Source organism: Kogia breviceps, chromosome 9, assembly GCF_026419965.1.
Source record: "Kogia breviceps isolate mKogBre1 chromosome 9, mKogBre1 haplotype 1, whole genome shotgun sequence".
Classification (NCBI taxonomy): domain Eukaryota; kingdom Metazoa; phylum Chordata; class Mammalia; order Artiodactyla; family Physeteridae; genus Kogia; species Kogia breviceps.
Genome location: NC_081318.1, coordinates 71,686,584 through 71,698,967, shown reverse-complemented (window position 1 = coordinate 71,698,967; position 12,384 = coordinate 71,686,584). Strand labels below are relative to the sequence as shown.

At 38.2% G+C, this 12,384-nt stretch overlaps 1 protein-coding gene across 17 annotated transcripts in view; it reads right to left on the bottom strand.

Moving 5' to 3' along the window:
• Window positions 1-12,384, bottom strand: part of HDAC9 (histone deacetylase 9) — a 1,021,922-nt gene that overhangs the window by 259,968 nt on the left and 749,570 nt on the right. For all 17 annotated transcript variants that reach the window (XM_067042606.1, XM_067042614.1, XM_067042608.1 and 14 more), the window contains one exon: window positions 2,351-2,458. In XM_067042606.1, coding sequence (XP_066898707.1) covers window positions 2,351-2,458 — 108 coding nt within the window. The remainder of the gene's footprint in view (window positions 1-2,350; window positions 2,459-12,384) is intronic.

Below are 12,384 nucleotides of genomic sequence, written 5' to 3'. Positions count from 1 at the left end.
ATACTGGAGTCTGGAACAGGTAGACACTGAGTAACATTTTTGGTTAGCTAGAGGTCCCTGAACATGGCTATCTACCACAGTTCTTGGCTATCTATAGTGGCATTCCCACAGGTCTCATCAAATTATTAGCAACAAAAGGATTCAGTCTCTTGGTCTGTCAGCACTAGTCTGTTTGTTATGGTTCTGCCTGTCTTCGACTTTTACTTTGGGCTAACAATCAGAAAGATAAACCAGCTACACTGCCTGGAATATTCAGCAAAGGAAGGTAAAATCAGTTGTGGAATATCTACTATTTGGTATGTCATGGCATATATAACTGATAACCAGATGCACTTCTCATTTGCAAATAGCTCAGAATGTCAAAACCAGGTACAACCTTCAACGTTATCAATTCTACCCTACTGATTTTGTGGAACGAGATACCGAGGCCCAGAGATATTAAGTGATCTGCCACAAGTGACACAGCATTTAAATGGCAGAGCCTGGATCAATGTTTCTTGATTTTTATGCTGACTCTTTTTCCCTATTCTTCTCTTTTTTAATCATACTTGCTGATTTCTCAACCAAGGGGAGGAAAAGCATTTGTGTGAATCCTTGATCTTAACATAAACAGCCAATGCTAGTTAGTACAGCTGGTGCTCAGCATGTCCATAGTATATATTGTTGACACTCTGTTTGTAATTGGCTATTTTACATGACTACCTCCTAAAAAATTAGGTTTCTGTTCAACACTCTTCACACATACATTTGGCAATTCTGCACTCTGTGAGGTTAAGAGCAATGATGATTTTGAATGTAATATGTGGGCATTCTACCTGAGAAGGTTTCAGAATTACTGATTAAACTTCAACAAAATCAAAACAATTAGAAACTGTGGAATACTAACAATCATTTTTGCTTTTTATTAAGTGTGTCTGTGCCAGCATAATCTTTTAAAAATTATAATATTGTGGCCTGGCTGTTGTCTGTCATTTGAATTCTTTTGAAAATAAGACTCTCAAATACTTCTTTTAAAATGTCAATTGATTCTAGTGCTACAAGTGACTTATTCAAACAGGAAGAATTATTCCTTAAGTGCTACTGGGAGAGAGCCAAAACCTCTCCATAAGCCTGATTCCTTTCTTCTTTTCAATAGCTCGTTATCAAAGGTAAAGACTGAGTATTAAGCACCACATTAATGGCCTAAGAAATCTCCTGAGATGAGCAATTAATATCCTAATGTTGATCGTGTCAACTTAACATGAGGCGCATATATATATATACATATGTACTTTAAATATAGACCACCTTATCATAATGCTATTTCTGTAGGATTTGACTTAAAGAGTTAGAGCAAAGACTTCTGGGACAGACAATGCGTTGTAAAGTGCACATTCCTACCCTGCATTTTTAATCACAAGTGAAATAGTCAGGTGTAATTGAATAAAAATTCATTAGGCATAAAAAAAATAATCCTAATTAGATTTTATTTTAGATGAACAAAACTCACAGTGCCTATATTGTTGATTACAATATATTTCCCCTAAGCTCCACAATTGCTAAAAAGACCAAATCAATCACTGCCCAGATTTCATTATGAAGTGTGTGAACCAGTGCATTAAAAAGCTATGTTAGCACCAACAAAGTTTATTGGGGCAACTGCATTCAAGATGCACATGGTATACCTTTAAATAGCACTGTTAAAATACCAAATAAAATGTCAACGTCTGTCAGGTCTCTGGCTTTTATAAATTGTTTAGACTGGGAAACGTTGGGGTTTGGACATTGTTCTTTTCACATCATGTAGAAAAGAAGAGACCGTAAAAAGAAAAGAACAATAAAGCGTAGTTCATTTCTGAAGTTCTTTCATGGAAAAACATACTCTGGATCATTACCCTTCTAGTCAACAATTTCCTTCTTCCTCCCAATCCTTCCCATCTGATATTTACCTTTCTCCCAACCCCCACCCCCTTCTCTCTGGGTGGTATTCTGAGCTTATACACAGTACTCAGTAATCATATGTTTTATGTTGCTTCAAAAGAGAATCCCAGGAGGGCATGACTGGTATGTATATACTGGGTATTTTTAACCTGGACCATAGCTTTACTCACCATTTCTATGCTCTTAAAAATACACCAGAGTGCCCTAACCGCAGAGTTTCCCCAAGGAGACGAAGGCCCTGGGAGCGTGATCAGCTACTACCTACCTACACACTAGTTATTATCACACCTTAGTGGCCATCTCTTTGCCCTCTTCCGTCCACCCCTTTCCTTTTATTACCACACCACACTCCCCACAATTCCCAAACAACAACATCTCTGTTTCAGCGTCTTCTCTGGATTTCCCACACTTAATACAATCCAGACCTCACCTTCAGCTCTCCTGAGGCCACTTTGGAAGCCAGCTCGATGACACAGCCAACAGCCATGCGTGCAGCACCGGACGAGTGCAGCTCATTCCAAATGGTGTCACTGTCCACCTGAGCAAACAGTGAGCAGAGCCCGCAGAAGAGAGAGGGAGAGAAGGGGAAGGAGTAGATAAAGAGGGAGGGGGGAGGAAGGGAGTTCAGGAGAGGGGAGAGAGAGAGAAAGCAAATTTGTGAGGAAGGGCTGGCACAGTAACAGCCTATGTACAATAACATTAGTCTTCCGTCTTGGCCAGCTGAAAAGGCCTTCTGCACACGGCTTTGCTTATACTTTTTCTCTACACTGACTTCTCCAATGGAAACACATTCCTGCCATGCCTCACTGCCATTCCCTGTTTAGATTTCTCATTACAAACAGCATTACATAGGCCAGATCTGGTGTAGCTACAGGCTTGCTAGAAACCAGGCCCCAGTAGTAGATAGAGTAAAAGCTAAGAGCACTTAGCTATACATAAAAATTGGATTTGCAAGAGCTAGAGGAGGAAAATTCAAATACCCTTTTGGCTGCAGGTTTATGGGGAGCCAAAAACAATTATTAGGCAGGTAGCAGTAGCAGTCAGTGAGTAAGAAGGAGCAACCGCAGTTCAGGTTCTCCAGCTAAATGGAGGGAGTGTATGGTCCTCACACTTAAAATATTCTCAACACTCAACTGCAAGGAGAGATTTGACTTTCAAAGTAGAAGCTTAACATTTAGTACAGTTTGGCAGCTAGTCTTAGTGCAAACTAGTATTATTAAAATTAGATAGGCCATTAAAATATATGGTTGCTCCTATACTAGAGAACATTATTATCGAAACAAAGCATGAACCAATATTTTGGATTTACCTTTATAAAAAGCTGTTTACTCTTTTTTTGTGCACACATAAAGAGAACATTTACAACAAGGACAAGAAAAGTGCAATAGTAGTGGTTTATAATTGTCATATATGTTACATATTTTAATGTATAAATATGTCATAATATAAAAAAAATAACAGTATCAAGCTGTAGAAGTCTCTTATTTTAGGACACAGTTGGAACACTGGGAAATGCAATTAAAAAATTTGTGACTGTGCAAATATCAAGACTTCTCAAATGGCTCAAAGAAGGGAACTCTGACACAAACCACAGAATTTTTTTAAAAAGAAGAACTAAAGTGAAGAGGCCTAATGACAGGGAACAAACACAATAAATAATAACTCATTCACAATGCACTAAGCAGTTTCTTAAGCATTTTCACATGCTTTTTCTCATGAGAGCCTTAACAATTTAAATTCTGTTAAGAACAATGAGTAAATACATAATAAATGAGAACACTAAATAAATAAATAGAATATTAAGATTCTCTCAACAACAGCAAAGTAAATAAACTGTCCAGGTGAAATTATGACTTCACCACTAAAAGGTGAATGACAATGGGTAATCAATTAATTAACAACTCTGTGCTTTGATTCTCTTACCAATGAAACAGCAGCTTTTTAAAGTGCCATCTGCATATGAGGTTGGGGAGGATTAAATGAGTACGTGATACGCAACTGTTAGCTACTACTATTTCAGCTGTTACACTCATTTCTGTAATGCCTAACACATAGTTGAGGCCTAATAAGCAGTTATTGAATGAACATACTGTGGCTTAGAGAGGCTACACAGCAGGTCTGAGGACCCTCACACAGAGCTCTGACCCTGACAACACATGCCTTTCTACCATACTACTGAAATAACACTTACTTTCTAAGAACATTCAGCCCATGTCATAGTCAACACCATCATGGTCAACACTATCAACTAAAAAGTAAAGAAATCATCAAAGGAACCCTAGAACCTAATCATTTACCCTCTAACTGAGAGTTTTATTGTTTTACTAAACCACGGTAAGTAAGCAGTTATTTGAGTTTCATGAGGATACAGCCTTCAGGAAAATGGTTGTTCAAGCTAAAAAATAAAAACCAACATTTACATTGTGTTGGATACTTTTAAACCAATTTTCAACCATTACATAGCTACAGGTGCCATTAGAAAGTCCTCATTCTTCAGATTTAAAATTATTGGGGGGGCAAGCAAACATAAAACAAATCAATAAACCCCAAAAGAAAACTAGAAGCTGGTTCTTTGAGAAGAAAAACAAAATTGATAAACCTTCAGAAAGACTCATCAAGAAAAGAAGGGAGAGAACTCAAATCAATAAAATTAGAAATGAAAACGGAGAAGTTACAACTGAAATCACAGAAATACAAAGCATCGTAAGACACTACTACAAACTACTATACACCAATAAAATGGACAACCTAGAAGAAACGCACAAATTCTTAGAAAGGTACAACCTTCCAAGACTGAACCAGGAAGAAATAGACAATATGAAAAGACCAATCACGAGTACTGAAATTGAAACTATGATTTTAAAACTTCCAACAAACAGAAGTCCAGGACCAGATGACTTCACAGGAGAATTCCATCAAACATTTAGAGAAGAGTTAACACCTATCCTCCTGACACTCTTCCAAAAAAACTGCAGAGGAAAGAACAATGCCAACCTCATTCTACGGGGCCACCATCACCCAGATACCAAAACCATACAAAGATATCACACAAAAAAACTACAGGCCAATATCTCTGATGAACATAGATGTAAAAATCCTCAACAAACTTCTAGCAAACAGAATCCAACAACACATTAAAAGGATAATAAACCACAATCAAGTGGGATTTATCGCAGGGATGCAAAGATTCTTCCATATATGCAAATCAATTAATGTGATACACCACATTAACAAACTGAAGAAGAAAAACAATATGGTCAACTCAACAGATGCAAAAAAAGCTTTTGACAAAATTCAAAACCCATTTATGATAAAAACTCTCCAGGAGGTGGGATTAGAGGGAACCTACCTCAACATAATAAAGGCCATATATGACAAACCCACAGCAAACATCATTCTCAATGGTGGAAAAACTGAAAGCATTTCCTCTAAGATCAGGAACGATACAAGGATGTCCACCCACTATTATTCAACATAGATTTGGAAGTCCTAGCTATGGCACAGAGAAGAAGAAGAAGAAATAAAAGGAATCCAAATTGGAAAAGAAGAAGTAAAACTGTCACTGTTTGCAGATGACATGATACTACTATACATAGAAAATCCTAAAGATGTTACCAGAAAACTACTAGAGCTCATCAATGAATTTGGTAAAGTTGCAGGATACAAAATTAATACACAAAAATCTCTTGCATTCCTACACACTAACAATGAAAGATCAGAAAGAGAAAACAAGGAAACAATCCCAGTTACCATTACATCAAAGAGAAAAAAATACCTAGGAATAAACCTATCTAAGGAGAAAGAAGACCTGTACTCAGTAAACTATAAGACACTGATGAAAGAAATAAAAGATGACAAAGACAGATGGAAAAATATACCATATTCTTGGATTGGAAGAATCAATATTGTCAAAATGACTAAACTACTCAAAGCAATCTACAGATTCAATGTAATCCTTATCAAATTACCAATGGTGTTATCCCCAGAATTGGAACAAAAAATTTTACAATTTGTATGGAAACACAAAAGACCCTGAATAGCTAAAGCAATCTTGAGAAAGAAAAATGGAGCTGGAGGCATCAGGGTCCCTGACATCGGGCTATATTACAAAGCTATGGTCATCAAAACAGTTTGGTACTGGCACAAAACAGAAATATAGATCAGTGGAACAGGATAGAAAGCCCAGAGATAAACCCACACACCTATGGTCACCGAATCTATGACAAAGGAGGCAGGAATATACGATGGAGAAAAGACAATCTCTTCAGTAAGTGGTGCTGGGAAAACTGGACAGTGACATGTAAAAGAATGAAATCAGAACATTCCCTAACACCATATACAAAAATAAACTCAAAATGGATTAATGACCTAAATGTAAGGCCATACACTATAATACTCCTAGAGGAAAACATAGGCAGAACACTGTTTCACATAAATTTCATCAAGATCTTTTTTGATCCACTCCCAGAAGTAATGAAAATAAAAATAAACAAATGGGATCTAAAAACTTAAAAACTTTTGCACAGCGAAGTAAACCATAAACAAAACAAAAACATAGCCCTCAGAATAGAGGAAAAAATTTGCAAATGAAGTGATGGACAAGGGATTAATCTCCAAAATATACAAACAGCTCATGCAGCTCAATATAAAAAAAAAAACCCTAATCAAAAAATGGGTGTAAGATCTAAATAGACATTTCTCCAAAGAAGACAGACAGATGGCCAAGAGGCACATAAAATGATGCTCAATATCACTAATTATTAGAGAAATGCAAATCAAAACTACAGTGAGGTATCACCTCACACCAGTCAGAAAAAGAAATAAAAGGAATCCAAATTGGAGAAAAAGAAGTAAAGCTGTCACTGTTTGCAGATGACATGATACTATACATAGAGAATCCTAAAGATTCTACCAGAAAACTAGTAGAGCTAATCAATGAATTTGGTAAAGTAGAAGGATACAAAATTCATGCACAGAAATCTCTCGCATTCCTATACACTAATGATGAAAAATCTGAAAGAGAAATTAAGGAAACACACCCATTTACCACTGCAACAAAAAGAATAAAATACCGAGGAATAAACCTACCTAAGGACACAAAAGACCTGTACGCAGGAAACTAAAAGACACTGGTGAAAGAAATTAAGAATGATACAAACAGATGGAGAGATAGACCATGTTCTTGGATTGAAAGAATCAACACTGTGAAAATGACTATACTACCTAAAGCAATCTACAGATTCAATGAAATCCCTATCAAACTACCAATGGCATTTTTCACAGAACTAGAACAAAAAACTTCACAATTTGTATGGAAACACAAAAGACCCCGAATAGCCAAAGCAATTTGAAAAAGAAAAACGAAGCTAGAGGAATCAGGCTCCCAGACTTCGGACTATACTACAAAGCTACAGTAATCAAGACAGTATGGTACTGGAACAAAAACAGAAATATAGATCAATGGAACAGGACAGAAATGAACCCAGAGATAAACCCACACACATATGGTCACCTTATCTTTGATAAAGGAAGCAAGAATATAAAATGGAGAGGGCTTCCCTGGTGGCGCAGTGGTTGAGAATCCACCTGCCGATGCAGGGAACACGGGTTCGTGCCCCGGTCCGGGAAGATCCCACATGCCGTGGGGTGGCTGGGCCCGTGAGCCATGGTCACTGAGCCTGTGCGTCCAGAGCCTGTGCTCTGCAACAGGAGAGGCCACAACAGTGAGAGGCTGGCGTACCACAAAAAAAAAAAAAAAAAAAAAAAAAGAATATACAATGGAGAAAAGACAGCCTCTTCAATAAGTGGTGCTGGAAAAACTGGACAGCTACATGTAAAAGAATGAAATTTGGACACTCCCTAACACCATACACACACACAAAAACCTCAAAATGAATTAAAGACCTAAATGTAAGGCCAGACACCATAAATCTCTTAGAGAAAAACACAGGCAGAACAATTAGCAAGAAGATCCTCTTTGACCCACTCCTAGAGAAATTGAAATGAAAACAAAAATAAACGAATGGGACCTAATGAAGCTTAAAAGCTTTTGCACAGCAAAGGAAAACATAAAGAAGATGGAAAAAACCCCTCAGAATGGGAGAAAATATTTGCAAATGAAGCAACTGACAAGGGATTAATCTCCAAAATTAACAAGCAGCTCATGCAGCTGAATATCAAAAAAACCCCCAAACAACGCAATCCAAAAAATGGGCAGAAGAACGAAACAGACATTTCTCCAAAGAAGATATACTGATTGCCAACAAACACATGAAAGGATTCTCAACATCACTGATCATTAGAGAAATGGAAATCAAAACCACAATGAGGTATCACTTCACACTAGTCAGAATTGCCATCATCAAAAATCTACAAACAATAAATGCTGGAGAGGGTGTGGAGAAAAGGGAACCCTCTTGCACTGTTGGTGGGAATGTAAATTGATACAGCCACTATGGAGAACAGTATGGAGGTTCCTTTAAAAACTAAAAATAGAACTACCATATGACCCAGCAATCCCACTACTCGGCATATACCCTGAGAAAACCATAATTCAAAAAGAGTCATGGGGCTTCCCTGGTGGCGCAGTGGTTGAGAGTCCGCCTGCCGATGCAGGGGACACAGGTTCGTGCCCCAGTCCAGGAAGATCCCACATGCCGTGGAGTGGCTGGACCCGTGAGCCATGGCCGCTGAGCCTGCGTGTCTGGAGCCTGTGCTCCGCAACGGGAGAGGCCACAACAGTGAGAGCCCCATGTACCGCAAAAAATAAATAAATAAAAAGAATCATGTACCACAATGTTCACTGCAGCTCTATTTATAATAGCCAGGACATGGAAGCAACCTAGTGTCCATCAACAGAAAGAAGATGTGGCACATATATACAATGGAATATTACTCAGCCATAAAAGAAACGAAATTGAGTTATTTGTGGTGAGGTGGATGGACCTAGAGTCTGTCATACAGAGTGAAGTAAGTCAGAAAGAGAAAAATACCATATGCTAACACATATATATGGAATCTAAAAAAAAGAAAATGGTTCTGAAGAACCTAGGGGCAGGACAGAAATAAAGACAAAGACATAGAGAATAGACTTGAGGACTGGGGGAGGGGGAAGGGAGGCGGGAAGAAGTGAGAGAGTGGCAAGGACATATATACACTACTAAATGTAAAACAGATAGCTAGTGGGAAGCAGCCGCATAGCACAGGGAGATCAGCTCGGTGCTTTGTGACCACCTAGAGGGGTGGGATGGGGAAGGTGGGAGGGAGACACATGAAGGAGGAGATATGGGAATATATGTATATGTACAGCTGATTCACTTTGTTATACAGCAGAAACTAACACAACATTGTAAAGCAATTATAATCCAATAAAGATGTAAAAAAAAATAAGGGTATGGTTATTGATTAGTGCCAGGCACAGAGATGCTCAATGGATGCTTGAAGTTTTGACCACATCCAAAATTTAGGCTTATCCCTAAACAGGTTCTATTTAGGAATCTATGGAATTTATCATTCATTTATTTGCTTGTATTTAAACATAAAAAACATTTCTCTAAATACTATTTTAACCTATATTTTATGTACATTTAACTTATAACTAAGTAGTAATAGTGGTAAATTTTGTAGGTATAATGTATTCATAAATGAGTAACTGTATTTAATTCTGAATGTATGAACATGGTTTTCTTAGCTTGAGCTGCTACAACGAAATACATACACTGGGTGGCTTAAACAACAGAAATTTATTTCTTACAGTTCTGGAGGCTAGAAATCCAAGATAAAGGTGCCAGCCAATCTAATGTCTGGTTTATTTCTCTTCCCAGTTTGCAGATGGTTGCCTTCTCACTATGTCCTGACATGGCCTTTCTCAGTGAGTGCACATGGAGAGAGACTGATCTCTCTCTTCTTCTTCTTAGGATGCCACCAACCCTACTGAATTAGAACCCTGCCCTTATGAACTCATTTAACCTTAAGTGCCTCCTAAAAGCCCTATCAAATTCAATCACATAAGGGTTAGGGCTTCAACATATTCGTTTTGGGGGAACACAGTTCAGCCTATAGCAAGCCTACATCCCCAAGGCTTGTTTATAAGTCAATTTATAAGCATATTTCCCTAAGACATTGTGTTCCAAGTCGTGTTTCAGGGACATCAGCTGCCAAAATTAGCTACCAAAACCTATGCACATGTATCTGGCATATTATAGTTTAATAAGAGTTCCAATGGTAAAAAAGGATGCATGACTCATGAACTCTCCCTACATAATCCCTGCCATTAGAAGAGATGTCCAAATCCACTTCCTGCCATTCTCAATGACAAAAAGTTATTTCTTCTCCCTCTATGTCCCTCTTACTGGTTGGAGAGATTGCCAAAAACCTTTCCCTATATTTGTGACAGTGTCATGAAGATCTCCTTCATACGAGAGCTGATTTCAACTGTGAAAGACTTCCTGATAGTAGGAAAAAACTCTAGGTAAGAAAGGATGGTTGACTCCATCAAATGATGGTGGTTCCTGGCATGGAATGGGATACTGAGTGGCTGGACAGGAAAGGAAAAGAACAAGAAAAACTCACCTCAGGTGGATATACATAAACAGGATTAAGGAGCTGAGCTGGCAATACAATAATGGTGGAAGCAGAGACCAGAAGGGCTTAGAACTGTAAGAAGACAGGTGCTCTAGCATTTGGAAGTTGAAGGTAGAGCTATTAGAAAAGTGGCATAGAGTTGGTTCTGGACACGTAAAATAATGTAAATTATAATAGATTAGGCCAGGAAAGGGGAAAGAAATGGCAGTGGAGCAGAAAGCAATCCTGCTGACCATACTAGCTGGTTACTAAGATCTTGCTAAAGTTCTTAAGGAATGCAAGGCAAATTTTTAAAACCAGAACTATTATAATCTGAAAAAAATAAATGTGTTTTTTCTTTGTTTTTTCCATGTACCACATTTACTTCCCCTTGGTCTGCCCACCAATTCATTCTTCTGCCTGACGTGTGTGTGTGTACATGTACAAATACACACACACACACACACATACACACACATACATGTGCGTTATTTTTTTAATATACGTTTTTTTATACAGCAGGTTCTTAGTATCTCTTTTATACATATTACATGTGCATTATTATGGGGCAGTGGTACATGAGATCAAAGGGAGATTAGGATTGATATAAAAGAAATATAAAGAAATTGACATTCAAAACAAAGATTTTTCATAAATACACATAAAAATCCAGATTTTGTGGTAAAAGAAGATTTTTTTTCCAAACTCCTTTACATATTAAAAACTAAGCTTGGTGCTCTCGGATTATAATCCTATGTTAGTGATAGCATCAAGACAATGCTAACACTGCTTCTCTGAATGATAGTTCAGAGAAGAGACTCTTTCCACCTATGACACCCAGGCAGAGGGTTTGCTGACCTAGGCTATAGATAGGATATGATGACAGGAAGAAAAAGCTGGAAGCCATCCTTTATGGTGATGAGATATTGGAGAAAGGCAAACTGAAGAGTTGTGACAGAAGCAGGAGAGGTAAAGAATGATAAGTGAGCACATCTCAGAGAGAGAAAAAGGTGTTAGGTAAATTGACAAGATAATAAGCAAATCTTTGGTGTCATTTACACTTAGGACTTTTGCAGTCCATGTCTATACCAAAGTGTGGGCACCACATTAAAAAGGCTAGGGAGTAGTGTGAAAAGTAAATGGAAGTTCAGACTGAAGCATTCCTAAGATGCCATTGGGTCCTGTGTGGTAGCAATGGAAGCCTCAAGTCTTCCAAGTGTATGCTATGGGAGAGCCCCTGAAATGGATAACTATGGTTGGAGTCAAATGAAGTCCACAGCAGAAGCTCAGGAAGATCCCAGCACAGGGAGAGCCGAGGTGAGGCTGATGGAGCCTGCAAACCCCACCAAGCTCCATTTCGCAGTGAAATCAGAAACCAGGAGAAATTCAGCTGCTGACCTCAGTTTTAAATGCTGGGAAATCAGCAACAATCAGGTAGATTAATGACGTTGCCATGGAAACCTGAATATCCAGAGGACAGTGAGTATCCAAGGACCCCATCAGGTCTCTCTCTTTCCCTCAGACACCCAAATGCCATCTTGAGAGAGGAAGCTGACAGAGCAATTACCTAAAGAGACTGCGTCTCATAGTAAGTTGATCATGAAGAGACAGAATTTTAAAACTGAAAGGAGGCTATTAAAACTCAAAGAGACTGATATATTATTAACTGTAGAGAAGATCAGCATAATTAGGAGAAAAAAGAAAGAGCCTATTTATCACATATATGTGTAAGCACGGATCATTCTGTGTCCCATTTTCAAGGTCAGGAATGTACTCTGTTGGATGACAGGGGAAAAAGTCTAGCCAGGATCCTGGGCAGAATTCTCCAAGGATATGCTGCATACATGGCTGGTGGTGTATAATAGTATTTTAGAATTAACGTAGTAACATGCAACTTATTGC